Source organism: Leucoraja erinacea, unplaced genomic scaffold (assembly GCF_028641065.1).
Source record: "Leucoraja erinacea ecotype New England unplaced genomic scaffold, Leri_hhj_1 Leri_57S, whole genome shotgun sequence".
In the NCBI taxonomy this organism is placed as follows: Eukaryota; Metazoa; Chordata; class Chondrichthyes; order Rajiformes; family Rajidae; genus Leucoraja; species Leucoraja erinaceus.
Genome location: NW_026576487.1, coordinates 182,782 through 208,189, shown reverse-complemented (window position 1 = coordinate 208,189; position 25,408 = coordinate 182,782). Strand labels below are relative to the sequence as shown.

The 25,408-nt window shown below is 50.0% G+C and overlaps 1 protein-coding gene across 1 annotated transcript; it reads left to right on the top strand.

The window, feature by feature from the left end:
* The first annotated feature begins 2,646 nt into the window (after positions 1–2,646).
* Positions 2,647–18,386, top strand: LOC129694202 (TNF receptor-associated factor 2-like). Its single transcript, XM_055630917.1, has 7 exons — positions 2,647–3,971; positions 5,895–5,949; positions 8,609–8,713; positions 10,921–11,094; positions 11,734–11,805; positions 14,588–14,674; positions 16,398–18,386. The coding sequence occupies exons 1-7, from the start codon at positions 3,823–3,825 to the stop codon at positions 17,241–17,243; spliced, it is 1,488 nt and encodes a 495-aa protein (XP_055486892.1). The 5' UTR covers positions 2,647–3,822; the 3' UTR covers positions 17,244–18,386.
* Positions 18,387–25,408: the final 7,022 nt, after the last annotated feature.

Below are 25,408 nucleotides of genomic sequence, written 5' to 3'. Positions count from 1 at the left end.
CTTTGTGACAGTTTCTGTTTTCATTTTAGATTTTTTTGGATTTCCATTCTTTGAACAAATATTGGTACATTTCCCCCTAATATCTCCCTGTCTGTTTTTCTTTCAATCATTGATTAAATGCGCGCTTGTGAAATCCCTCGGGACTTTTTGTTTTTGCTGTTGTTACTCGACCAAAAACATTTTTTACTGTTCCAGTAAAGATAACTCTTGCCGCGACTTGGCTGGTGAAGCTGCCTCATGTGCACGTTGGGCCTGAGATCGTGATGGCCTCCCAGTATTTCTACATCAATACCTGAGGCAAAGACTAGTGTGGTCTATTCCCATGCTGTGTCTCTAAACTAAACTATACTAAACTATGGGGTTAGGTTAGGTAAGGGGGAGCTGCAGCGAGACCTGGTTGTCCTTGTACACCGGTCACTGAAAGTTGGCGTGCAGGTACAGCAGGCAGTGAAGAAAGCTAATGGAATGTTGGCCTTCATAACGAGAGGATTTCAGTATAGGAGTAGAGAGGTTCTTCTGCAGTTGTATAGGGCTCTGGTGAGACCACATCTGGAGAATTGTGTACAGTTTTGGTCTCCTAATTTGAGGAAGGACATCCTTGTGATTGAGGCAGTGCAGCGTAGGTTCACGAGATTGATCCCTGGGATGGCGGGACTGTCATATGTGGAAAGATTGAAAAGACTAGGCTTGTATTCACTGGAGTTTAGAAGGATGAGGGGGGGGGGGGGGGGGGATCCTACATAAACATATAAAATTATTAAAGGACTGGACAAGCTAGATGCAGGAAAAATGTTCCCAATGTTTGGCGAGTCCAGAACCAGGGGCCACAGTCTTAGAATAAAGGGGAGGCCATTTAAGACTGAGCATCCAGAGAACCGGCCTCCACTGTGGAATTCTCTGAGGCAGAGAATTCCACAGACTCACAACTCTCTGTGTGAAAAAGTGTTTCCTCGTCTCCGTTCTAAATGGCTTACTCCTTATTCTTAAACTGTGGCCCCTGGTTGTGGACTCCCCCAACATTGGGAACATGTTTCCTGCCTCTAGCGTGTCCAAGCCCTTAACAATCTTATATGTTTCAATGAGATCTCCTCTCATCCTTCTAAACTCCAGAGTGTACAAGCCCAGCCGCTCCATTCTCTCAGTCATTTAGAACGGAGACGAGGAAACACTTTTTCACACAGAGAATTGTCTGTGGAATTCTCTGCCTCAGAGGGCGGTGGAGGCCGGTTCTCTGGATACTTTCAAGAGAGAGCTAGATAGGGCTCTTAAAGATAGTGGAGTCAGGGGATATGGGGAGAAGGCAGGAACGGGGTACTGATTGGGGATGATCAGCCATGATCACAGTGAATGGCAGTGCTGGCTCGAAGGGCCGAATGGCCTCTACTGCACCTATTGTCTATTGATTTGACTACATTGTTGCCTAGTTTATTCCATTCTCTTAAGGTTCTTACAAATAATGAGTTCTTATAAATATCTGTCCTGGTGAATGTGGTTTCTATTTAGATTAGATTAGATTAGATTCCTTCATTTGTCGCCTTACCTCTCTGAGCTGCTCCACCCATACGCTCCTGCCCGGTCCCTCAGGTCAGCTGGTCAGCTGCTCTTGGAGGTACCGAGGTCTAATCGGAGGCTCAGAGGGGATAGAGCCTTCTCTGTTGCTGCTCCGGCACTCTGGAACACCCTGCCGTTGCACATCAGACAGGCCCCCTCACTGTCCATCTTCAAATCCAGTATTAAAACACATTTGTACTCCCTGGCTTTTGACCATGCCTGAGACTTTGCTTCTGTTTTTATTGTTTTTAATGTTTCTTTATTTTACATGTCTTTTCCTACTATTTCTTTTGATTGTTATTATTGGTGTGTATTAACTTTTTTGTCAATGATTAGTGATGTACAGCACTTTGTTGCAACTATGATTATTTTTAAAGTGCTCTATAAAAAAAGTTTTAAATAAAATTATTATTATTATTATTCAGACCTTTCGGTCTGAATGAAATTGCATTGCCTGCAGTCAGACATATAATAATAATAAATAACAAAACACACAATAAACACAAATTAACATCCACCGCAGTGACTTCACCAGGCTCCTCCTCACTGTGATGGAGGCAAAAGTCTTAAAGTCACTGTCTCTTCCCCTCTGCGCTGAGGCGATCCAGGCCTCAACACATATCATTTTTTGAATATCAATACTCCTTGTTCTCCTTTCTGTTGAATATGTTATGTATCTATCTGCAACTATGCCCAACGACCCCCTTTTGAATCTTATACAACATGGCTAGTCTGTTCCTGGCCCTTCTTGTTTCCATTGTTTTCCACTCCAGGTCGGACAGCATCTGGGTGACACTGCTACCTCTATTGTAGTTCCCGATGCAAAAGCTTGCTGCTTTCCTCTACCCCTTCGAGTTTGTTGATATGACCAGTTTTGTGTGGGTCCCAGGCGCATGAAGCGTATTTCCAGTAAGGGTGTAACCAATGTTGTATATGCTGTGGCTTTTTAAACCCGGGATGGTGCAAACAGAAACAGCTCACATGGTCAGCGTGTGGAAACGTCAACCTTATTCCTCTCACTCATCAGTCTGGACGAAATGCGCTGTCATTGCCATGTCTATTTCAGATTTGCGACATCTTCAGTGATTCTCACACGAGCGGGCACACTCGTGACAGTGAATGAGGGGGCAGCACATTCGGTTTCTCATCTGCTCTTTTTCACCTCGTCCCCGGCTCAACCTTCCCCGAAGCGGCCCAAACTCCCTGAGTCATGCACGAACGCATTTACCATAACAATGGTTGCAATCACTCCCCTCCCCTCCCCAGGCACCAGATGCTGTCCGATCTGGAGTGGGAAACGCTGGAAACAGAAAGGGCAAGGAACAGACTAGCCATGTTGTACAAGATTCAAAAGGGGATCGTGGACATAACTGCAGATAGATACATAACATACTCAGCAGAAAGGGGAACAGAAAGAGAAATGATATGCAAATTCGCCATCACAGATATTTATAAGAATTTATTCTTTGTAAGAACCTTAAGGGAATGGTATAAACTAGACAACAATATAGTCAAATCGCCTTCACTAGACAGTTTTAAGGGGCGTTAGTATGCACAACACATCCAAGTTGGCGATGTGCAGAGTACTGCCCTGCTGATTACAAGTTCAGAAGGTCCAGTCACTGAGGGCACAGCACATTCGGTTTCTCATGTGCTCTTGTTCCACCTTCCCCGAAGCGACCCAAACTCCCCTGAGTCATGCATGGACGCATTGACCAAAACAATGGTTGCAATCACTCGGAGGTACACAAAATCACTCCCTTCTCCAGGCAGGAAAATAGGGACGGTCCCTGAGCCCAGCTTTCTCCCCCCCCGTTACATTGTTACAAGGCGTGTCTGTATCCTTAGTGACGTCACAAAGGGGGGGGGGGTGGAACGTTCCCTCTCGTTACATTGTTGCAAGGCGTGTCTGTATCCATTATGATGTCACAAAGGGGTGGAACGTTGCCCCTCGTTACAATGTTGCAAGGCGTGTGTGACGTGTCAAAAGGGGCAACGCCAGTGACGCGCCGGGGATTCCCTTCGCCAGCCTTATAAAAAGGGACCGGTGTGTCGCCGACACGCCAACGTTGTCGCAAGTCAGTCTGAAGAAGTGTTTCCGCACGGAACGTCGCCTATTTCCTTCGCTCCATAGATACTGCCTCACCCGCTGAGTTTCTCCAGGATTTTTGTCTACCTTCGATTTTCCAGCATCTGCAGTTCCTTCTTAAACGCAAATTTTGTCATTTCGCCTTCCTGGTTCCTCCGCCAAGTGTGTGTGTGGGGGGGATTATGGTCGCCTTGGTGTCCGGCATCAGCCCGGTGGATCCGATCGCCAGCTCCTGCCTTCTGTGCTCCGCCTGCCGCTCCTTGCTCATCAAGCCCAAGCAGACCGAATGTGGCCATCGCTACTGTACAGCCTGTCTGGAGAACCTCTTCAGGTGAGTCGTGAGCCAGTCAGTCCAATGGGGAGGTCAGCAAAGCGGGTGGAGTGACTGGAGAAATAAAATGTTATTAATCAGCAGTTCAGTTTGTTTCTTCTCCCCAAAGATGCATTCTTTCACCCGTTCCTTCTGTCCGGAGATGCTGCCTGGCCCGCTGAGCTACTCCAGCACTTTGTGTCTATCTTCGATTTAAACCAGCGTCTGCAGTTCTTTCCTACACAGTTCTATTTGTTTGTCTAGGTAATGTGTTGCCAAATGTGTGGCACGTTATGGTGCCTGATAGATTAGGACATGTTGGAACAAGGCATGTTGGCCTTCATAGCGAGAGGATTTGAACAGGAGCAAGGAGGTCCTTCTACAGTTGTATGGGGCTCTGGTGAGACCGCACCTGGAGTATTGTGTACAGTTTTGGTCCCCTAATTTGAGGAAGGAAATTCTTTCTATTGAGGGAGTGCAGCGTTGGTTCACCAGATTAATTCCCGGGATGGTGGGACTGGCATATTGAAAAGGTTAATCGCTATTAGCTCGGGTTTAAACCAAGCATCCTGAAGCCGCGGTCTCTGCTAAGAAAGTGGCGATTCGAGACCTCCAAGCCGCGGAGTGTGTTCGACCGTCCCGACAAGAGGGCCTGTACATCGGGCCGTCCGACTGCGGAGGGTTCATGGCCACGACCACGGGTGAAAGGAGGACTGACTGAACTTTGTTGCCTCCCACCCAGTGAAGAATGCTGTGGTGGAAAAAGTGTATCGTGTATCGCTGCTGGCATTAGCTCGGGTTGACAAGGAAACCAATGCATCCTTGGTAAATTTAAAAATTGTCCGCGGTCTCTGCTAAGAAAGTGGAGAAGGCGAGACCTCCAAGCCGCGGCGGAGTGTGTTCGACCGTCCCGACAAGAGGGCCTGTACATCGGGCCATCCGACTGCGGAGGGTTCGTGGCCACGACCACGGGTGAAAGGAGGACTGACTGAACTTTGTTGCCTCCCACCACAGTGAAGAATGCTGTGGTGGATGTTTGCATTAAATTCTATTGTGTATTGTGTGTTCTTTTTAAGTGTATCGCTGCTGGCAAATTCATTTCACTGCACCTTCGGGTGACAAATAAAATTGACTATTGGCTACCTTGCATGATGGGATGCTAGTGTACAAAAGGTTAATTGACTTGGTATGAATTTAAAAATTGTCCCTAGTGGGTAAACATAGAAACATAGAAAATAGGTGCAGGAGGAGGCCATTCGGCCCTTCGAGCCAGCACCGCCATTCAATGCGATCATGGCTGATCATCCAACTCAGTATCCTGTACCTGCCTTCTCTCCATACCCCCTGATCTCTTTAGCCGCAAGGGCCACATCTAACTCCCTCTTAAATATAGCCAATGAACTGTGGCCTCAACTACCTTCTGTGGCAGAAAATTCCACAGATTCACCACCCTCGGTGTGAAAAATGTTTTCGTCATCTCGGTCCTAAAAGATTTCCCCCTTATCCTTAAACTGTGACCCCCTTGTTCTGGACTTCCCCAACATCGGAAACAATCTTCCTCCACATAGAGACATAGAAAATAGGTGCAGGAGGAGGCCATTCGGCCCTTCGAGCCAGCACCGCCATTCATTGTGATCATGGCTCATCATCCCCTATCAATAACCCGTGCCTGCCTTCTCCCCATATCCCTTGATTCCACCAGCCCCTAGAGCTCTATCTAACTCTCTTAAAATTCCTCCAGTGATTTGTCCTCCACTGCCCTCTGTGGCAGGAATTCCACAAATTCACAACTCTCTGGGTGAATGTAGTTGTCTCACCTCGGTCTTAAATGGCAGATCGAACTGGATAGCATGCAAAACAAAGCCTGTATCGTACTTTGGTACATGCAATAATGATCAGCCTAAACCTGAATGTGGAAATATTAATATTACTTGTGTGTTTCAGGACAGGAAATGAAGCAGATTGCTACGTTTGTCAAAAGAAAGTTCTACGTTCTAAGGTAAGAACGCTCTGTGTAACACTTGCATGCGTTGCCAGTGGCCTTTTCAAATCACCAGTACTGTCTTTGGTTTAGTTTTGGAAATAGAGCGCAGGGAAAGGCCCTTCGGCCCACCGACCAGTGATAGCCCCGTACACTAGTTCGATCCTAAGGGACTATTTACAAAAGCAGATGAGCCAACGAACCTGCACGTCTTGTGGGAGTGTAGGAGGAAACCGGAGCACCCGGACGAAACCCACGCAGGTCACGGGGAGAACCTACAAACTCCATGCACGCACACAAGGTCAGGATCGAGTTCGGTCCTGACTGCGGGTGCTGTCCGTTCGGAGTTTGCACAATCTCCTTGTGACTTGTGACCGCGTGGGTTTCCTCTGGGTGCCCTGGTTTCTTCCCACATTCGGTCACGGTGGCGCAGCGGTAGAGTTGCTGCCTTACAGCGATTGCAGCGCCGGAGACCCGGGTTCGATCCTGACTACGGGCGCTGTCTGTACGGAGTTTGCACGTTCTCCCCGTGACCTGCGTGGGGTTTTCTCCGAGCTTTGGTTTCCTCCCACACCCCAAAGACGTGCAGGTTTGTAGGTTAATTGGCTTGGTAAAGGTAAAAATTGTCCCTAGTGGGTGTGGGGTAGTGTTTGTGTGCGGGGATCGCTGGTCGGCATGGACTCGGTGGGCCGAAGGGCCTGTTTCCGCGCGCTGTATCTCAAATTGTGGATGATCAGCCATGATCACAGTGAATGGCAGTGCTGGCTCGAAGGGCTGAATGGCCTCCTCCTGCACCTATTGTCTATTGTCTATAACGACACCCGGGCATGCGTTACAGACTGGGATCTTCCCGAGGGTATTGTGTAAAGAATGAGATTCCCTGGTACCGGCTGGGAGGGCGGGGAGATTCCGGACTTGCTGAGTCATGTAGCTTGGTCATGATCAGTTATGCGGTGTTGAGACATTAGGTGCAGGAGTCCAGAGAACCTGCCTCCACCTGAGGCAGAGAATTCCACAGACTCGTCTCTCTCTGTGTGGAAAAAGTGTTTCTTCGTCTCCATTCTAAATGGCCTACCCCTTATTCTTAAACTGTGTGTGACCCCTAGTTCTGGACTCCCCCAACATCGCAAACATGTTTCCTGCCTCTAGCGTGTCCAATCCCTTAATAACCTTATGTGTTTCAATAAGATCTCCTCTCATCCTTCTAAACTCCAGAGTATACAAGCCCAGCCGCTCCATTCTCTCAGCATATGACAGTCCCGCCATCCCGGGAATTAACATTGTAAACCTACGCTGCACTCCCTCAATAGCAAGAATGTCCTTCCTCAAATTAGGGGACCAAAACAGCACACAATACTCCAGCTATATTCCCTGGTTTGTGCCGGCTGGTTCGATAGGTGCTTGTAGACTGGGAGCCAGGATGGAGTAACGGGGCCCCAAGAATGAGCAAAGCTGATCTCATGTCTGGGGAAGTTAAAGTGGCCTGTGGTGATCTGTGGAGTTTCCCCCCTCTTCCCGACTGGGAACTCGAATAGCACCAGCTGGGTGATTTTTCAAGGAAGAACTGAAAATTTCCAAGGTGTTTGGGGGATGTTTTAAAGTGGTTGAGGTGGTTTACTGAAGTTGATGAATAAGTTTATTGGCCAAGCATTCACATACAAGGAATTTACCTTGGTGCTCTGCCCGCAAGTGACAATATGACATGCAGTGACAGAATTACAGATACCCAGAGGTTAGTTTAAAGGCTGCAATTTAACGGAGGGTTTTGGGGGAAGGTGTGTGGTTATATTGCATGTAGACACAAAATGCTGGAGTAACTCAGTGGGACAGGCAGTCTCTCTGGAGAGAAGGAACGGGCGATGTTTCATGTCGAGACTAAGGTTGCCAAATGTCCCGTATTAGCCGGGAAACATCCCGGTATATTGGGCTAAATTGATTTGACCCATACGGGACCGCCCTTGTCACGTATTTGACCGCTACTACTTGGGTCGAGGGGACTGTAGGTTCGGACCCCCGTCCCGATGTAGTGCAGCCCATGGAGTGCAGCAGCAGCTCCTCGCCCGTGGCCCCGTCGGTCGGTCGGCAGCCCGGCCGGCTATCTGACTTTCGGACCTTCGCTGACCACCGACACCACCCCTCCTTTTCATGGCTGATCATCGGTTCATGAGTTGGATGGGGTGCCAACTCATGGACCCCCCCCCCCACCTCTGTGGAGACAGTGGACTGTGGGAGAGCTGGGAATGAGGGAGAAAGCAGGGACTACCTGAAATTGGAGAAGTCAATGTTCATACCGCTGGGGTGGAAACTACCCAAGCGTAATATGAGATGCTGCTCCTCCAATTTGCAGTGGGACTCACTCTGGCCATGGAGGAGGCCCAGGACAGAAAGGTCGGATTGGGAATGGGAGGGGGAGTTGAAGTGCTGAGCCACCGGGAGATCAGGTTGGTTATTGTGAACCGAGCGGAGGTGTTGGGCGAAGCGATCGCCAAGCCTGCGTTTGGTCTCACCGATGTAGATCAGCCGACACCTAGAGCAGCGGATGCAATAGATGAGGTTGGAGGAGATGCAGGTGAACCTCTGGCGCACCTGGAACGACGGCTTGGGTCCTTGGATGGAGTTGAGGGGGGAGATAAAGTGACAAGTGTTGCCTGACCTTGATATTCGTCCTCTATCGCAGGTTTACCTGGACAGGGCTGCGGAAAATGATGCCCACGCCACTACGATTCGCTGCACGGCTCACTTAGAGGGCTGTGACTGGGTTGGATCACTGCGGAACTTTCTGGTGAGTGATCGGGAAATGGGACGGGGGGGGGGGGGTGGTGATTTGAGTTCTCCTTACTTTGTGATACATTGTGTGTGTCTCTCCACACTCGTATTTATATAGCTCGGGTAGATGCACAGAGTCTCTTGCCCAGAGTAGGGGAATCGAGGACCAGAGGACACAGGTTCAAGGTGAAGGGGAAAAGATTTAATAGGAATCTGAGCGGTAACTTTTTCACACAGAGGGTGGTGGGTGTATGGAACAAGCTGCCAGAGGAGGTAGTTGAGGCTGGGACTATCCCAACGTTTAAGAAACAGTTGGACAGGTCAGGGATAGGACAGGTTTGGAGGGATATGGACCAAAGGCAGGCAGGTGGGATTAGTGTAGCTGGGACATTGTTGGCCAGTGTGGGCAAGTTGGGCCGAAGGGCCTGTTTCCACACTGTATCACTCTATGGCTGCTCGTTCCATGTTACTTCCAGTCACGGTGGCACAGCGGTAGAGTCGCTGCCTTACAGCGAATGCAGCGCCGGAGACCCGGGTTCGATCCCGACTGCGGGCGCTGTCTGTACGGAGTTTGCACGTTCTCCCCCTCACCTGGGTGGGTTTTCTACGAGATTTTCGGTTTCCTCCCACACTCCAAAGACGTGCAGGTTTGTAGGTTAATTGGCTGGTCGGCACGGACCCGGTGGGCTGAAGGGCCTGTTTCCGCGCTGTATCTCTAAACTAAACTAAACCTGGTGTGTTTGGATAGCTTAGTTTGTTTGTCGGGAGGTACAGCGCGGGAACAGGCCCTTTGGCCCACCGAGTAAGCACCGATCAGCCATCCCCTCACACTAACACTATCCTACACACACTAGGGACAATTTACAATTTTACCAAAGAAATTCCACCTGCAAACCTGTACGTCTATGGAATGTGGGAAGAAATCCATGCAGGTCACGGGAAGAACATGCAAACTCCATACAGACAGCACCTAATTTCAGGAAGGACATTCTTGCTATTGAGGGAGTGCAGAGTAGGTTTACAAGGTTAATGCCAGGGATGGCGGGACTGTCATACGCTGAGAGAATGGAGCAGCTGGGCTTGTATACTCTGGAGTTTAGAAGGATGCGGTAAGATTGTTAAGGGTTTGGACACGCTAGAGGCAGGAAACATGTTCCCGATGTCGGGGGAGTCCAGAACCAGGGGCCACACACACAGTTTAAGGATAAGTGGTAAGCCATTTAGAAACATAGAAATTAGGTGCAGGAGTAGGCCATTCGGCCCTTCGAGCCTGCACTGCCATTCAATATGATCATGGCTGATCATCCAACTCGGTATCCCGTACCTGCCTTCTCTCCATACCCTCTGATCCCCTTAGCCACAAGGGCCACATCTAACTCCCTCTTAAATATAGCCAATGAACTGGCCTCGACTACCCTCTGCGGCAGAGAGTTCCAGAGATTCACCACTCTCTGTGTGAAAAAAGTTCTTCTCATCTCGGTTTTAAAGGATTTCCCCCTTATCATTTAGAATGGAAATGAGGAAACACTTTTTCTCACAGAGTTGTGAGTCTGTGGAATTCTCTGCCTCGGAGGGCAGCGGAGGCCTATTCTCTGGATACTTTCAAGAGAGAGTTAGATAGGGCTGTTAAAGATAGCGGAGTCGGGGGATATGGGGAGAAGGCAGGAACGGGGTACTGATTGTGGATGATCAGCCATGATCACATTGAATGGCGATGCTGGCTCGAAGGGCCGAATGGCCTCATCCTGCACCCATTGTCCATTGTCTGTAGTCAGGATGGAACTGGGGTCTCTGGCGCTGTGAGGCAGCAACTCTACCACTGTGGTGTTGGACTTTTATATTATAGCAGCTCATATTTAGATGAACTAAACGAAACACGACAGACCAGACAATGTTTTGGGTAGGGACCATTTTTCGGACTGCTTTGTGATGTGGGAAGAGAATACCTCCAGAATTGGGAGCTCATGTTGCAGTTGTCTAAGACGTTGGCGAGACCGCATTTAGAATATTGTGTTCAGTAAAGGGCACCTTCTTAGAGGAAAATGTTGTCAAACTTGAAACAGGGTTCGGTAAAGATTTCCGAGGATCTACTGGTGCTGTGAGCCGCTGCAAGACAGCAACTCTACCGCTGCGCCACCGGGCCCTGGCGCGCTGAGCGAAGCTTTTCGCTGTACCTCAGTGCCTGTGACAAGTGTCGAACTAAGTTCCTGATTTGTCCCACAGCGCACGCACCGTGCCAAGTGCGATTTCCACATGGTCCCCTGCGCCAATGTGGCCTTTGGCTGCCAGGTTTTCGGCCCCAGGAGGGAGATGGAGCTTCACGAGAGCCGGGAGTGTGGATGGCGGATGGAATGCTGTCCGCACTGCGAGACCTTCTGTGTCCACAACATGCTGGAGGTGAGTGTACGGCTGGGCCAACTCTGGCCTGTAACGTTATGTCCGATTGCCAATATCTCACTCCCAGATAAGGGACAGAGGTGGCCAAATAATGGACAAAAGTGGCCAAAATGATGGACACAAGGTGGCCAAAATAATGGACAGAAGTTTGCATGCTCCCCCCGTGACCTGCGTGGGTTTTCTCCGAGATCTTCAGTTTCCTCCCACACTCCAAAGACGTGCAGGTTTGTAGGTTAATTGGCTTGGTGAATGTACAAATTGTCCCTAGTGGGTGTAGGATGGTGTTAGTGTGCGGGAATCGCTGGTCGGCACGGACTCGGTGGGCCGAAGGGCCTGTTTCCGCGCTGTATCTATAAACTAAACAAAACTAGAATAAAGTTTAGTGCAAGGTAAAGCCAGCAAAGTCCGATCAAGGATAGTCCGAGGGTCACCTATAAGTAAGTAGGTTTATTGGCCAAGTATTCACATGGAGTCGGTGGAAGGGAGTCGGTGGAAGGGAGGTTGGGTTGCCAGATGGATTCCCGTGCGTGTATCCAGTGCTGGCGTTGATGTCTTGTGCGTTCCCCGTGTACCGTGTCATCTCGTCCTGTCGCGCACGCTGTCAACCGCCACTAATGTGCCAGTGTTTGTGTCTTGCAGGATCACGTGGCAACCTGTGGGAAACAGGAGAGTTGCCCTCACTGTGGAGAGACCGACTTAACAAAGACCGAGGTAAGAGCCCTGGACAGAGAGATGTTCTGATCTCCACCCACGTCCCAAAGATGCACCGGTCACTGGGTGATAATTGGCTTCCATAGAGTGTGTGAGCGAGGGAGTGTGAGTGTGTGTGTGTGTGTGAGCGAGGGAGTGTGTGTGTGTGTGTGAGTGTGAGCGAGGGAGTGTGAGCGAGGGAGTGTGTGTGTGGTGATGAGTGTTGTGTGAGGGAGTGTGTGTGTGTGTGTGTGTGTGGGGGAGTGTGTGAGAGAGTGTGTGTGAGGGAGTGTGTGTGTGTGTGTGAGGGAGTGTGTGTGTGTGTGTGAGCGGGAGTGTGAGAGTATGTGTGTGTGAGTGTGCGTGAGTGTGTGTGTGTGAGGGAGTGTGGTGTGTGTGTGAGGGAGTGTGTGTGTGTGTGTGAGGGAGTGTGTGTGTGTGTGGAGTGGGTGGAGTGTGTGTGGGGTGTGTGTGGCAGGGAGTGTGTGTGTGTGTGTGTGTGTGTGTGTGTGGGGGGGTGGGTGTGTGTGTGAGGGGGTGTGTGTGTGTGTGTGTGTGTGTGTGTGTGTGAGGGAGGTGTGTGGTGTGGAGGGTGTGTGTGGTGAGGGAGGGAGTGTGTGTGTGTGGGGAGGGAGTGTGTGTGTGTGTGTGAGGAGGGTGTGTGTGTGTTGTGGAGAGGGGAGTGTGTGTGTGTGTGTGTGTGAGCGAGGGAGTGTGTGTGTGTGTGAGAGAGGGAGGTGTGTGTGTGTGTGTGTGTGTGAGGGAGTGTGTGTGTGAGAGAGAGAGTGTGTGTGTGAGAGTGAGTGTGTGTGTGTGAGTGTGTGTGTGTGTGTGTGTGTGTGTGTGTGTGTGTGTGTGTGTGTGTGTGTGTGTGTGTGTGTGTGTGTGTGTGTGTGTGTGTGTGTGTGTGTGTGTGGTGAGTGTGTGAGTGTGTGTGTGTGTGAGTGTGAGTGTGTGTGTGTGAGGGAGTGTGTGTGTGTGTGTGAGTGTGTGTGAGTGTGTGTGTGTGTGTGTGTGGGAGTGTGTGTGTGTGTGAGGGAGTGTGTGTGTGTGTGTGTGTGTGAGTGTGTGTGTGTGTGTGTGTGTGTGTGTGTGTGTGTGTGTGTGTGTGTGTGTGTGTGTGAGGGAGTGTGTGTGTGTGTGTGTGTGTGTGTGTGTGTGTGTTGGTGTGTGTGTGTGTGTGTGTGTGTGTGTGTGGAGGGAGTGTGTGTGTGTGTGTGTGTGTGTGAGTGTGTGTGTGTGTGTGTGAGCGAGGGAGTGTGTGTGTGTGTGTGTGAGGGAGGGTGTGTGTGTGTGTGTGTGGGGGAGAGTGTGTGTGTGTGTGTGTGTGAGTGTGAGTGTGTGTGTGTCTGTGATGTGAGTGAGTGTGTGCGAGTGTGTGAGAGAGGGAGTGTGTGTGTGTGTGTGTGAGTGAGGGTGTGTGTGTGTGTGTGTGAGCGAGGAGTGTGAGCAAGGGAGTGAGTGTGAGAGAGGGAGTGTGAGCGAGGGAGTGTGAGCCCAGTGAGTGTGAGGGGGAGTGTGAGCGAGAGTGTGTGTGTGAGAGGGAGTGTCGTGTGTGAGTGGGAGTGTGAGCGAGGGAGTGTGTGTGTGGGAGTGTGGGCGAGGGAGCGAGTGTGTGTGAGCGAGGGAGCGAGTGTGTGTGAGCGAGGGAGTGTGAGCGAGGGAGTGTGAGCGAGCGAGTGTGAGTGAGTGTGAGCGAGGGAGTGTGTGAGCGAGGTGTGTGTGTGAGCGAGGAGTGTGTGTGTGAGCGAGGGAGTGTGTGTGAGCGAGGGAGTGTGAGCGAGGGAGTGTGTGTGTGAGCGAGGGAGTGTGTGTGAGCGAGGGAGTGGTGTGGTGTGAGCGAGGGAGTGTGTGTGTGAGCGAGTGTGTGTGTGAGTGTGTGCGTGAGAGTGTGTGTGTGAGAGAGTGTGTGTGTGAGCGGGAGTGTGTGTGTGTGTGAGGGAGTGTGTGTGAGGGAGTGTGTGTGAGTGTGAGGGAGAGTGTGTGAGGGAGTGTGTGTGAGCGAGGGAGTGGGAGTGTGAGCGGGAGCGTGTGTGAGCGAGGGAGTGGGTGTGAGCGGGGGAGTGTGAGCGGGGGAGTGTGTGTGAGCGGGGGAGAGTGTGTGTGAGCGGGAGTGTGTGTGTGAGCGGGAGTGGGAGCGAGGGAGCGAGTGTGTGAGCGAGGAGGGAGTGTGAGCGAGGGAGTGTGAGCGAGGGAGTGTGAGCGAGGGAGTGTGAGCGAGGAGTGTGAGCGAGGGAGTGTGAGCGCGAGGGAGCGAGTGTGTGTGTGAGCGAGGGAGTGTGAGCGAGGGAGTGTGAGCGAGGGAGTGTGAGCGAGGGAGCGAGTGTGGTGTGAGCGATGGGAGTGTGAGCGACGGGAGTGTGAGTGAGCGAGCGAGCGAGTGTGTGTGAGCGAGGGAGCGAGTGTGTGTGAGCGAGGGAGTGTGAGCGAGGGAGTGTGAGCGAGGGAGTGTGAGCGAGGGAGTGTGTGTGTGTGAGCGAGGGAGTGTGAGCGAGGGAGTGTGAGCGAGGGAGTGTGAGCGGGAGTGTGTGTGTGAGCGGGGGTGTGTGTGTGAGCGGGGGTGTGTGTGTGAGCGGGAGTGTGTGTGTGTGAGCGGGAGTGTGTGTGTGAGCGGGAGTGTGTGTGAGCGGGAGTGCGTGTGAGCGGGAGTGTGTGAGCGAGGGAGTGTGAGCGAGTGTGTGTGAGCGAGCGAGTGTGAGCGAGGGAGCGAGTGTGTGTGAGCGAGTGTGTGTGAGCGGGAGCGTGTGTGTGTGAGCGAGTCGATAACAAGCTCAACAATTGACGCCATGTTTTCCTCCTGCAGTTGGAGCAACATTGTGACCCTCTCCTTGGCGCCTGTCCCAAGTTGAAGGTGGCCTGTCCCTTTAAGGAGGTCGGCTGTTCAGTCCAGGTTAGTACCCTTACACCTACTCAAACTAGTGATCTCTCCCACCTCCATGTTGAAGCCATGTGCAGGCCTTCGGTTGTTCTGCATTTGGAGTAGGTTCATAGAGTGATCCAGTGTGGAAACAGGCCCTTCGTCCCGACTTGCCCACACCGGCCAACATGTCCCAGCTACACTAGTCCCACCTGCCTGCATTTGGCCCATATCCCTCCTGGATAACTAAACTGCAGAAGTCCCGTTTATGGTCACGTGTACCGAGGTACAGTGAATATATATGTATTTTGTTGTTGCGTGCTATCCAGTCAGTGGAAAGATAATACATGATTACAATCGAGCCGTCCACAGTGTACAGATACAGGATAAAGAGAATAATGTTTAGCGCAAGACAAAGTCCAATTAGATAGTCCGAGGGTCTCCAATGAGGTAGATGGGAGGTCAGGACCGCTCTCTAGTTGGTGAGAGGATGGTTCAGTTGGGCCATTATGGACTCTGCTCTTCCTGAGATCATCTCCTGCCATCTCTGTTTTGCTATAGGCTTCTCTATCCTTCAGTCTGAAGTTCATGTTCAGAAGTGATAGGAACAGAATTAGGCCATTCAGCCCAGCAAGTCTATCCCGCCGTTCAACCGTGCCTTTCCCCCTCCTAACCCCATTCTCCTGCCTGGGATGCTGCCTGACCCGCTGAGATTAGGCCATTTAGAACGGAGACGAGGAAACACTTTTTCACCCAGAGAGTTGTGAGTCTGTGGAATTCTCTGCCTCAGTGGGCGGTGGAGGCCGGTTCTCTGGATGCTTTCAAGAGGGAGCTAGATAGGGCTCTTAAAGATAGCGGAGTCATGGGATATGGGGAGAAGGCAGGAACAGGTTACTGATTGGGGATAATCAGCCATGATCACAGTGAATGGTGGTGCTGGCTCAAAGGGCCGAATGGCCTCCTCCTGCACCTGTTGTCTATTGTCAACATGCTTCCTGCCAATAGTGTGTCCAATCAATAAAGTTTTATTATTAATGTTTAATGTTTTATGTGTCATTCCTAACTGTCACTGTATGTCATAGAAACATAGACAATAGGTGCAGGAGGAGGCCATTCGGCCCTTCGAGCCAGCACCGCCATTCATGGTGATCATGGCTGATCATCCCCAATCAATAACCCGTGCCTGCCTTCTCCCCACATCCCTTGACTCCACTAGCCCCTAGAGCTCTATCTAACTCTCTCTTAAATCCATCCAGTGACTTGGCCTCCACTGCCCTCTGTGGCAGGGAATTCCACAAATTCACAACTCTCTGGGTGAAAATGTTTTTCTCACCTCGGTCTTAAATGACCTCCCCTTTATTCTAAGACTGTGGCCCCTGGTCCTGGACTCGCCCAACATTGGGAACATTTTTCCTGCATCTAGCTTGTCCACTCTTTTTATAATTTTATATGTTTCTATAAGAGACCCCCTCATCCTTCTAAACTCCAGTGAATACAAGCCTAGTCTTTTCAATCTTTCCTCATATGACAGTCCCGCCATCCCAGGGATCAATCTGGTGAACCTACGCTGCACTGCCTCAATCACAAGGATGTCCTTCCTCAAATTAGGAGACCAAAACTGCACACAATACTCTAGATGTGGTCATGCTGTCACTTGCGTGCGGAGCAACAAGGCAAATTCCTTGTATGTGAATACTTGGCCAATAAACCTATTCATTTATTCATCTGATCAACACTTTTTCTCTCTGATCCACAGCTCCCACGACATGAAATGGCCGCTCATCTCCGATCATCCCAGGAGAGTCATCTCCTGCTCCTCCTCTCCCTGGCCACCAGTCTCCGGCCCGGGGCACCTGTTGAGGGGGGAGGAACGTCTCAGGATTCTGCCCGGACACCGGCCGGAGAGGGTCCGGAGGGCGAGGTGGTCCCGGGGGCAGGGCCCGGCCTGCATTCGCTGGCCGGCCGGGCGGACAACCTGGAGAGGTGGGTGTGCGGGCTCAACAAGGACCTGGACCGCTACGCCCAGGTGATCGAGGTCCTCCAGCAGAAGTGCCTCCAGTACGAGCAGGTCATCCAGGGCCTGCAGACCAAGGGGGGCCACGGCGAGGGTCCCGGGGGCTCGGGGCCCGTCAGCACCGATGGAGTCCTGGTGTGGAAGATCAAGAACTTCTCCGCCCACCTCTCTGCGGCCAAGGCCGGCCAGCGACCATCATTCTATTCGCCCCACTTCACCACCCACCCATTCGGCTACCGGATGTGCTGCCGGATCTACCCCAACGGAGACGGGTCGGGCAAGGGAAGCCACGTCTCGCTCTTCCTGACGTTGGTGAGGGGGGAGTACGACGAGGTCCTCCCCTGGCCCTTCAGGCAGAAGGTGACCTTCATGCTCCTGGACCAAGCCGGGCAGAAGCACCTCAAGGAGTCCTTCTCCCCCGACTCCCTGAGCGGCTCCTTCCAGAAGCCCAGGAGCCACATGAACGTGGCCAGCGGTTGTCCCACCTTTGCCCAACATGCCCTCCTGCACAAGGGACCTTGCCAGTATCTCAAGAACGACACCATCTACATCAAGGTGCTGGTGGACCCCATCGCAGTGCAGATGTGACTCGCTTGAAACTTAGGGGAACCAAACCCTGACGTCCCACTCGCAGGGTGTTTGGTGGGTCCGTGTGGGGGGGCACCTCGAACTGCACCCTCCGCCTCTTCTCCAGAGAGTCGCACAAGATTGCATTCCGTGCCATCCCTGCCCTAAGGAATTGTAATGGAGCAGTTGCTAGCAGCCTTCACCCTGAGTGTTGTGTATGTGTGCGTACAATAGACAATAGGTGCAGGAGTAGGCCATTCAGCTCTTCGAGCCAGCACCGCCATGCAATGTGATCAATAGACATTAGACAATAGATACAGGAGTAGGCCATTCGGCCCTTCGAGCCAGCACCGCCATGCAATGTGATCAATAGACAGTAGACAATAGGTACAGGAGTAGGCCATTCGGCCCTTCGAGCCAGTACCGCCATTCAATGTGATCACGGCTGATCATCCCCAATCAGTACCCCGTTCCTGCCTCTCCCCATATCCCCTGACTCCGCTATCTTTAAGAGTCCTATCTAGTTCTCTCTTGAAAGTATCCAGAGAACCGGCCTCCACCGCCCTCTGAGGCAGAGAATTCCACAGACTCCCAACTCTCTGTGTGAAAAAGTGTTTCCTCGTCTCCGTTCTAAATGGCTGACCCCTTATTCTTAAACTGTGTGTGGCCCCTGGTTCTGGACTCCCCCAACATCGGGAACATTTTCCTGCCTCTAGCGTGTCCAAACCCTTAATAATCTTATATGTTTCAATATGTGTGTAGAAGAATGCTTAAATTTTATCTAACATATATATTTTTTAACCTATCAAATTTTGAGTACAGTGGTGGTCAAAATATATCTCTGCTGAAGTTTTTAAAAATAAGATTGGGGAAAAATGAACATAACTGTTTGCTACTCAATAGACAATAGCAATACCTCATTGTAACACCATACACACATTTACAGAACTCCAGTGAATACAAGCCTAGCCACAGTGAAATGTGTGGCCACTGTCTTTCCTCATATGACATTCTCCATTCTCCAGCTTGGCAAAGCCTGATAGCACGTCCATAGATTCAGGAACAGATTCTACCCCTCCCGTAGTGAGATTGTCAGATGGCCGTCTCATAGGCTCGGGACAAATTTCCCGATCTTCCAATCTACCTCACAGTGCCTGCACTTTTTTTTTTTTAAACATCAGCACTTTCTCAGCAGCCGTTGCACGATATTTGCACTCTACCGCCTGTTCACCGCACTTTAATCCGTATTAAACCAGGTTCTATTTATTTATTTATTGATGCGACTAATTTATTGATTCTTAATATTTCTATTGTAATATTGCAACTCCCTTGCTCATTGTTAATAAAAGTTGATGAACATTCTCAGCTGCTGTGAGTTTCTTTGCATAACTTTTAAAAGATACTTAGTTGCTTCAAGTGCAAGAGCACCTACCGACGTGTATAAAATCACGAGGGGTATAGATAGGGTGGTTGCACAGTCTATTGCAAGTGTCGCAGCGGTAGAGTTGCTGCCTCGCAGCGCCAGAGACCCGGGTTCGATCCTGCTGTCCGGCTGCTGTCTGGTCTGTGTGAAGTTTGAACTGTGCATTCTCCCTGTGACCGTGTGGGTTTTCTCCGGGTGCTCCGGTTTCCTCCCACGTCCCAAAGACGTGCAGATCTGTAGGTTAATTGGCTAGGGTGAGTTGTAAAGTAGTCCCTAGTGTGTAGGTTAGTGCTAGTGTACGGGGTGATAGCTGGTTGGCGCGGAGTTGGTGGGCCGAAGGGCCTGTTTCCGTGCTGTATCTTAAATTTTAGTTCAGAGATACCACGCTGAAACAGGCCCTTCGGCCCTCGGGTCCGCGCCGACCAGCGATCCCCGCACATTAACACTATCCTACACACACTAGGGACAATTTTTATATTTACACCAAGCCAAATAACCTACAAACCTGTACGTCTTTGGAGTGTGGAAGGAAACCGAAGAACCAAACACAGGGAGATTATTATCTAAATGGTGTCAAGTTGGGAAAAGGGGAAGTACAACGGGATCTGGGGGTCCTTGTTCATCAGTCAATGAAAGTAAGCATGCAGGTACAGCAGGCAGTGAAGAAAGCAAATGGCATGTTAATAATAATAATAATAATAATTTTATTTATAGAGCACTTTAAAAACAAACATAGCTGCAACAAAGTGCTGTACATCACTAATCATTGACAAAAAAGTTAATACACAAAAAAAATAACAATCAAAAGAAATGGTAGGAAAAGACATGTAAATTAAAGAAACATCAAAAACACCACAAACAGAAGCAAAGCCTCAGGCATGGTCAAAAGCCAGGGAGTACAAATGTGTTTTAACACTGGATTTGAAGATGGACAGTGAGGGGGCCTGTCTGATGTGCAACGGCAGGGTGTTCCAGAGTGCCGGAGCAGCAACAGAGAAGGCTCTATCCCCTCTGAGCCTCCGACTAGACCTCGGAGTTGACCTCCATAACAAGAGGAGTTGAGTATAGGACCAAAGAGATCCTTCTGCAGTTGTACAGGGCCCTAGTGAGACCACACCTGGAGAATTGTGTGCAGTTTTGGTCCCCTAATTTGAGGAAGGACATTCTTGCTATTGAGGGAGTGCAGCGTAGGTTTACAAGGTTAATTCCCGGGATGGCGGGACTGCCATATGCTGAGAGAATGGAGCGGCTGTGGGCTTGTACACTCTGGAGTTTAGAAGGATGAGAGGGGATCTTATTGAAACATATAAGATTATTTAGGGATTGGACACGCTAGAGGCAGGAAACGTGTTCTCGATGTTTGGGAGAGTCCAGAACCAGGGGCAACAGTTTAAGAATTAGAGGGAAGCCATTTAGAATGGAAACGAGGAAACACTTTTTCACACACAGAGAGTTGTGAGTCTGTGGAATTCTCTGCCTCAGAGGGTGGTGGAGGCCGGTTCTCTGGATGCTTTCAAGAGAGAGCTCGATAGGGGTCTTAATGATAGTGGAGTCAGGGGATACGGGGAGAAGGCAGGAACGGGGTACTGATTGGGGATGATCAGCCATGATCACATTGAATGGCGGTGCTGGCTCGTAGGGCTGAATGGCCTCCTCCTGCACCTAATGTCTACCTGGGAGAAAAGCCACGCAGGTCACGGGGAGAACGTGCAAACTCCGTACAGACAGCGCCCGTAGTCGGGATGGAACCCGGGTCTCTGGTGCTGCATTAGCTGTAAGCAGCAACTCTACCGCTGAACCACCGAGACTGTATCTCCAATGTAATTCTCAAGTCTTATCAAAGTACAATAGGGGAATCATGAGCCAGCGGGCATAGGTTAGAGCTGAGCTGGGACAGGAAACCCGAGGGGCAACTTTTTCACATAAAGGGTGGTGGGTGCATTGGAATGAGCTGCCAGAGGAAGTGGTTCTATTAGCAGATGGAATACAACATCGCAAAGTTAGTGTGCGGTCGTGTACAGGAAGGAACTGCAGATGCTGGTTTAAACGGAAGAAAGACACAAAACGCTGGAGTAACTGAGCGGGACAGGCAGCATCTCTGGAGACGAGGAATGAGTGATGTTTCGGGTCAAGACTTCAGTCTGAAGAAGGGTCTCGACCCGAAAGGTCACCCATTTCTTCTCTCCAGAGATGCTGCCCGTCCCGCTGAGTTCCTCCAGCTTTGTGCATCTATGTGCAGTCATGTACTTGAGTCGTAGGAATAAATAGTTGTAGACTATTTTCTAAATGGGGAGAGGATTCGGAAATCAGACGTGCAAAGGGACTTGGGAGCGCAGGTGCAGGTACCCAAAATGTTAATTTGCAGGTTGAATTGTTAGATGAAGGGATTCAAAGTAACATTAGCAAATTTGCAGATGACACAAAGCTGGGTGGCAGTGTGAACTGTGAGGAGGATGCTATGAGAATGCAGGGAGACTTGGACAGGTTGGGGGAGTGGGCAGATGCAGTTTAATGTGGATAAATGTGAGGTTATCCACTTTGGTAGCAATAACAGGAAGGCAGATTATTATCTAAATTGTGTCAAGTTGGGAAAAGGGGAAGTACAATGGGATCTGTGGGGTCCTTGCTCATCAGTCAATGAAAGTAAGCATGCAGGTACAGCAGGCAGTGAAAAAAGCGAATGGCATGTTGGCCTTCATAACAAGAAGAGTTGAGTATAGGAGCAAAGAGATCCTTCTGCAGTTCCCAATGTTGGGGGAGTCCAGAACCAGGGGCCACACAGTTTAAGAGTAAGGGGTAAGCCATTTAGAACGGAGACGTGAAAACACTTTTTCACACAGAGTTGTGAGTCTGTGGAATTCTCTGCCTCAGAGGGCGGTGGAGTTCTCTGGATACTTTCAAGAGAGAGCTAGATTGGGATCTTAATGATAGCAGAGTTGGGGGATATGGGGAGAAGGCAGGAACGGGGTACTGATTGTGGATGATCAGCCATGGTCACATTGAATGGCAGTGCTGGCTCGAAGGGCCAAATGGCCCACTGCTGCACCTATTGTCTATTGTTAGTATTGAATTATTAGCCAAGTATGTTTTGCAAGATACGAAGAATTTGATTTGCCATCCATTCAATTAAAATTGAATCTGAATCTGAATCTGAAGGCAAATTAACTTTTCACATTTACTTTGAGAGGACTCAAATATAGAAACAGGGATGTAATGCTGAGGCTTTATAAGACACTGGTCAGACAGCATTTGGAGTATTGTGAGCAGTTTTCATCTTAATCACAATTATACTTTATTAGCCAAGTATGTTTTGCAACATACGAGGAATTTGATTTGCCATCCAGTCAATACACAAATAAAAAGCAACAGAACACACAAAATACATTTTAACATAAACATCCACCGCAGTGACTCCTCCACATTCCTCACTGTGATGGTAGGCGACAAATAGTTCAATCTCTTCCCCTCTTTGTCCTCCAGTGATCGGGGTCCTCGAGCCTTCTGTTGACGGGGTGATCTTGGCACCCGTAACCGGCGGGGTTTGGGCCTCCGTGTCGGAGGTGATCAAGCTCCCGCATCAGGGGGAGAATCTCAGCTCCCACGCACCAGGCAATCGGACCCTGGGTCGGGGCTGGCCCAAAAAATGTTTCCCCCTTCCTCCTCTCCCACCCCCCACATAAAACAAACCAGAAAACATTAAAATAAACCTTTAAAACACGATAAAAATAACACAAAAAGGCAGACAGACTGTTGGCCTTCATAACAAGAGGGACCTGGTGACACCACACCTGGAGTATTGTGTGCAGTTTTGGCCTGTTGCCCTTTATAACAAGAGGAGTTGCTGAGTATAGGAGCAAAGAGGTCCTTCTGCAGTTGTACAGGGCCCTAGTGAGACCACACCTGGAGTATTGTGTGCAGTTTTGGCCTGTTGCCCTTCATAACAAGAGGAGTTGAGTATAGGAGCAAAGAGGTCCTTCTGCAGTTGTACAGGGCCCTAGTGAGACCACACCTGGAGTATTGTATGCAGTTTTGGTCCCCTAATTTGAGGAAGGACGTTCTTGCTATTGAGGGAGTGCAGCGTAGGTTTACAAGGTTAATTCCCGGGTGGCAGGACTGTCATATGCTGAGAGAATGGAGCGGCTGGGCTTGTACACTCTGGAGTTTAGAAGGATGAGAGGGATTCTTATTGAAACATATAAGATTATTAAGGGTTTGGACACGCTAGAGGCAGGAAACATGTTCCCGATGTTGGGGGAGTACAGAACCAGGGGCCACACAGTTTAAGAATAAGGAGTAAGCCATTTAGAACGGAGATGAGGAAACACTTTTTCACACAGAGAGTTGTGAGTCTGGAATTCTCTGCCTCAGAGGGTGGTGGAGGCCGGTTCTCTGGATACTTTCAAGAGAGAGCTGGATAGGGCTCTTAAAGATAGTGGAGTCAGGGGATATGGGGAGAAGGCAGGAACGGGGGTACTGATTGGGGATGATCAGCCATGATCGCAGTGAGTGGTGGTGCTGGCTCGAAGGGCCGAATGGCCTCCTCCTACACCTATTGTCTGATGGCGAGGCTGCCATTGTCAGCGCCCCCTGGTGGGGCCTTTTGGGCCCTATATCTGAGGAAGGATGTGCCGGCTCTGGAGAGGGTCCAGAGGAGGTTTACGAGAATGATCCCAGGAATGAGTGGGTTAATGTATGATGAGCATTTGCCGGCACTGGGCCTGTATTCGCTGGAGTTTAGAAGGATGAGGGGGAGACCCCATTGAACCTTACCGAATCTGTCCTCTGTGGCCTGGATGTGGAGAGGATGTTTCCACTAGTGGGGGAGTCCAAGAGCAGAGGCCACAGACCCAGAATAAGAGGATGTACCTTTAGAAAGATGAGAAAGAATTTCCTTAGCCAGAGGGTGGTGAATCTGTGGAACTGTGGCGGTGGAGGCAAAGTCATTGGGTATTTTTAGGGCAGAGATTGAGAGATTTTTTAGTAGTAAAGGGTATCAAAGATTATGGGGAGATGGCCATGATTGAATGGTGTAGTCGACTCGATGGGCCGAATGGCCTAATTCTGCTCCTAGAACTTATGAACTAAGCAAGTACATGGACTCAGACTGGGGCAAAGATAAAGTTCTTAGTCAAAGATCTCCAAGTTTGCGGATGACACGAAGCTGGGGGGCAGTGTTAGCTGTGTGGAGGATGCTAGGAGGCTGCAAGGTGACTTGGATAGGCTGGGTGAGTGGGCAAATGCATGGCAGATGCAGTTTAATGTGGATAAATGTGAGGTTATCCACTTTGGTGGCAAAAACAGGAAAGTAGACTATTATCTGAATGGTGGCCGATTAGGAAAAGGGGAGATGCAGCGAGACCTGGGTGTCATGGTACACCAGTCATTGAAAGTAGGCATGCAGGTGCAGCAGGCAGTGAAGAAAGCGAATGGTATGTTAGCATTCATAGCAAAAGGATTTGAGTATAGGAGCAGGGAGGTTCTACGGCAGTTGTACAGGGTCTTGGTAAGACCACACCTGGCGTATTGCATACAGTTTTGGTCTCCTAATCTGAGGAAAGACATTCTTGCCATAGAGGGAGTACAGAGAAGGTTCACCAGACTGATTCGTGGGATGGCAGGACTTTCATATGAAGGAAGACTGGATAGACTCGGCTTGTACTCGCTAGAATTCAGAAGATTGAGGGGGGATCTGATAGAAAATTACAAAATTCTTAAGGGGTTGGACAGGCTAGATGCTGGAAGATTGTTCCCGATGTTGGGGAAGTCCAGAACAAGGGGTCACAGTTTAAGGATAAGAGGGAAATCTTTTAGGACCGAAATGAGGAAAACATTTTTTACCCAGAGAGTAGTGAATCTGTGGAATTCTCTGCCACAGAAGGTAGTTGAGGCCACTGTTCATTGGCTATATTTAAGAGGGAGTTAGATGTGGCCCTTGTGGCTAAAGGGATCAGGGGGTATGGGGAGAAGGCAGGGATGGGATACTGAGTTGGATGATCAGCCATGATCATATCGAATGGCGGTGCAGGCTCGAAGGGCCGAATGGCCTCTACTCCTGCACCTATTGTCTATGTTTCTATGTTTATCTCTACAACATCTCAATGGGTGTGGATCGGTTTCGATGTAATCGGGGAGGAAGATCCGATCAATGGAACGGATAAAAATGCCGAAGACTCTGGCCTCTTCTTGACTGCCGAATGCCCGGTGAACGACTGGCCGCTTGTCTGGTCTTCGCCCTCGTTAAGTTGCTCTCAAGCGCCTTCTCCCTGCTGGAGATATCAAGGTGAAAAGTTAAAACACACTAAAAACAACAAAAAAAAGACATTGACAGACAGACTGTTGGCGAGGCTGCCATCGTCAGCGCCCCCTGGTGGGGCCTTTTGGACCCCACCACACCTGGGGTATTGTGTGCAGTTTTGGCCCCCTAATTTGGGGAAGGACATTCTTGCTATTGAGGGAGTGCAGCGTAGGTTCACCAGGTTAATTCCTGGGATGGCGGGACTGTCATATGCTGAGAGAATGGAGCGGCTGGGCTTGTACACTCTGGAGTTTAGAAGGATGAGAGGATATCTTATTGAAACATATAAGATTATTAAGGGATTGGTCACGCTAGAGGCAGGAAACATGTTCCCCATGTTGGGGGAATCCAGAACAGGAGTCACACAGTTTAAGAATAATGGGTAAGCCATTTAGAACTGAGATGAGGAAAACCTTTTCACCCAGAGAGTTGTGAATATGTAGAATTCTCTACCGCAGAAGGCCAATT

Excerpts from the sequence above, each read along its gene's own strand:
- LOC129694202 (XM_055630917.1), top strand. The coding sequence starts at position 3,823 with ATGGTCGCCTTGGTGTCCGGCATCAGCCCGGTGGATCCGATCGCCAGC. Across the intron at positions 3,972-5,894 it reads TGTCTGGAGAACCTCTTCAG|GACAGGAAATGAAGCAGATT; the intron begins GTGAGTCGTGAG and ends TGTGTGTTTCAG. Across the intron at positions 11,095-11,733 it reads GTGTCCACAACATGCTGGAG|GATCACGTGGCAACCTGTGG; the intron begins GTGAGTGTACGG and ends TGTGTCTTGCAG.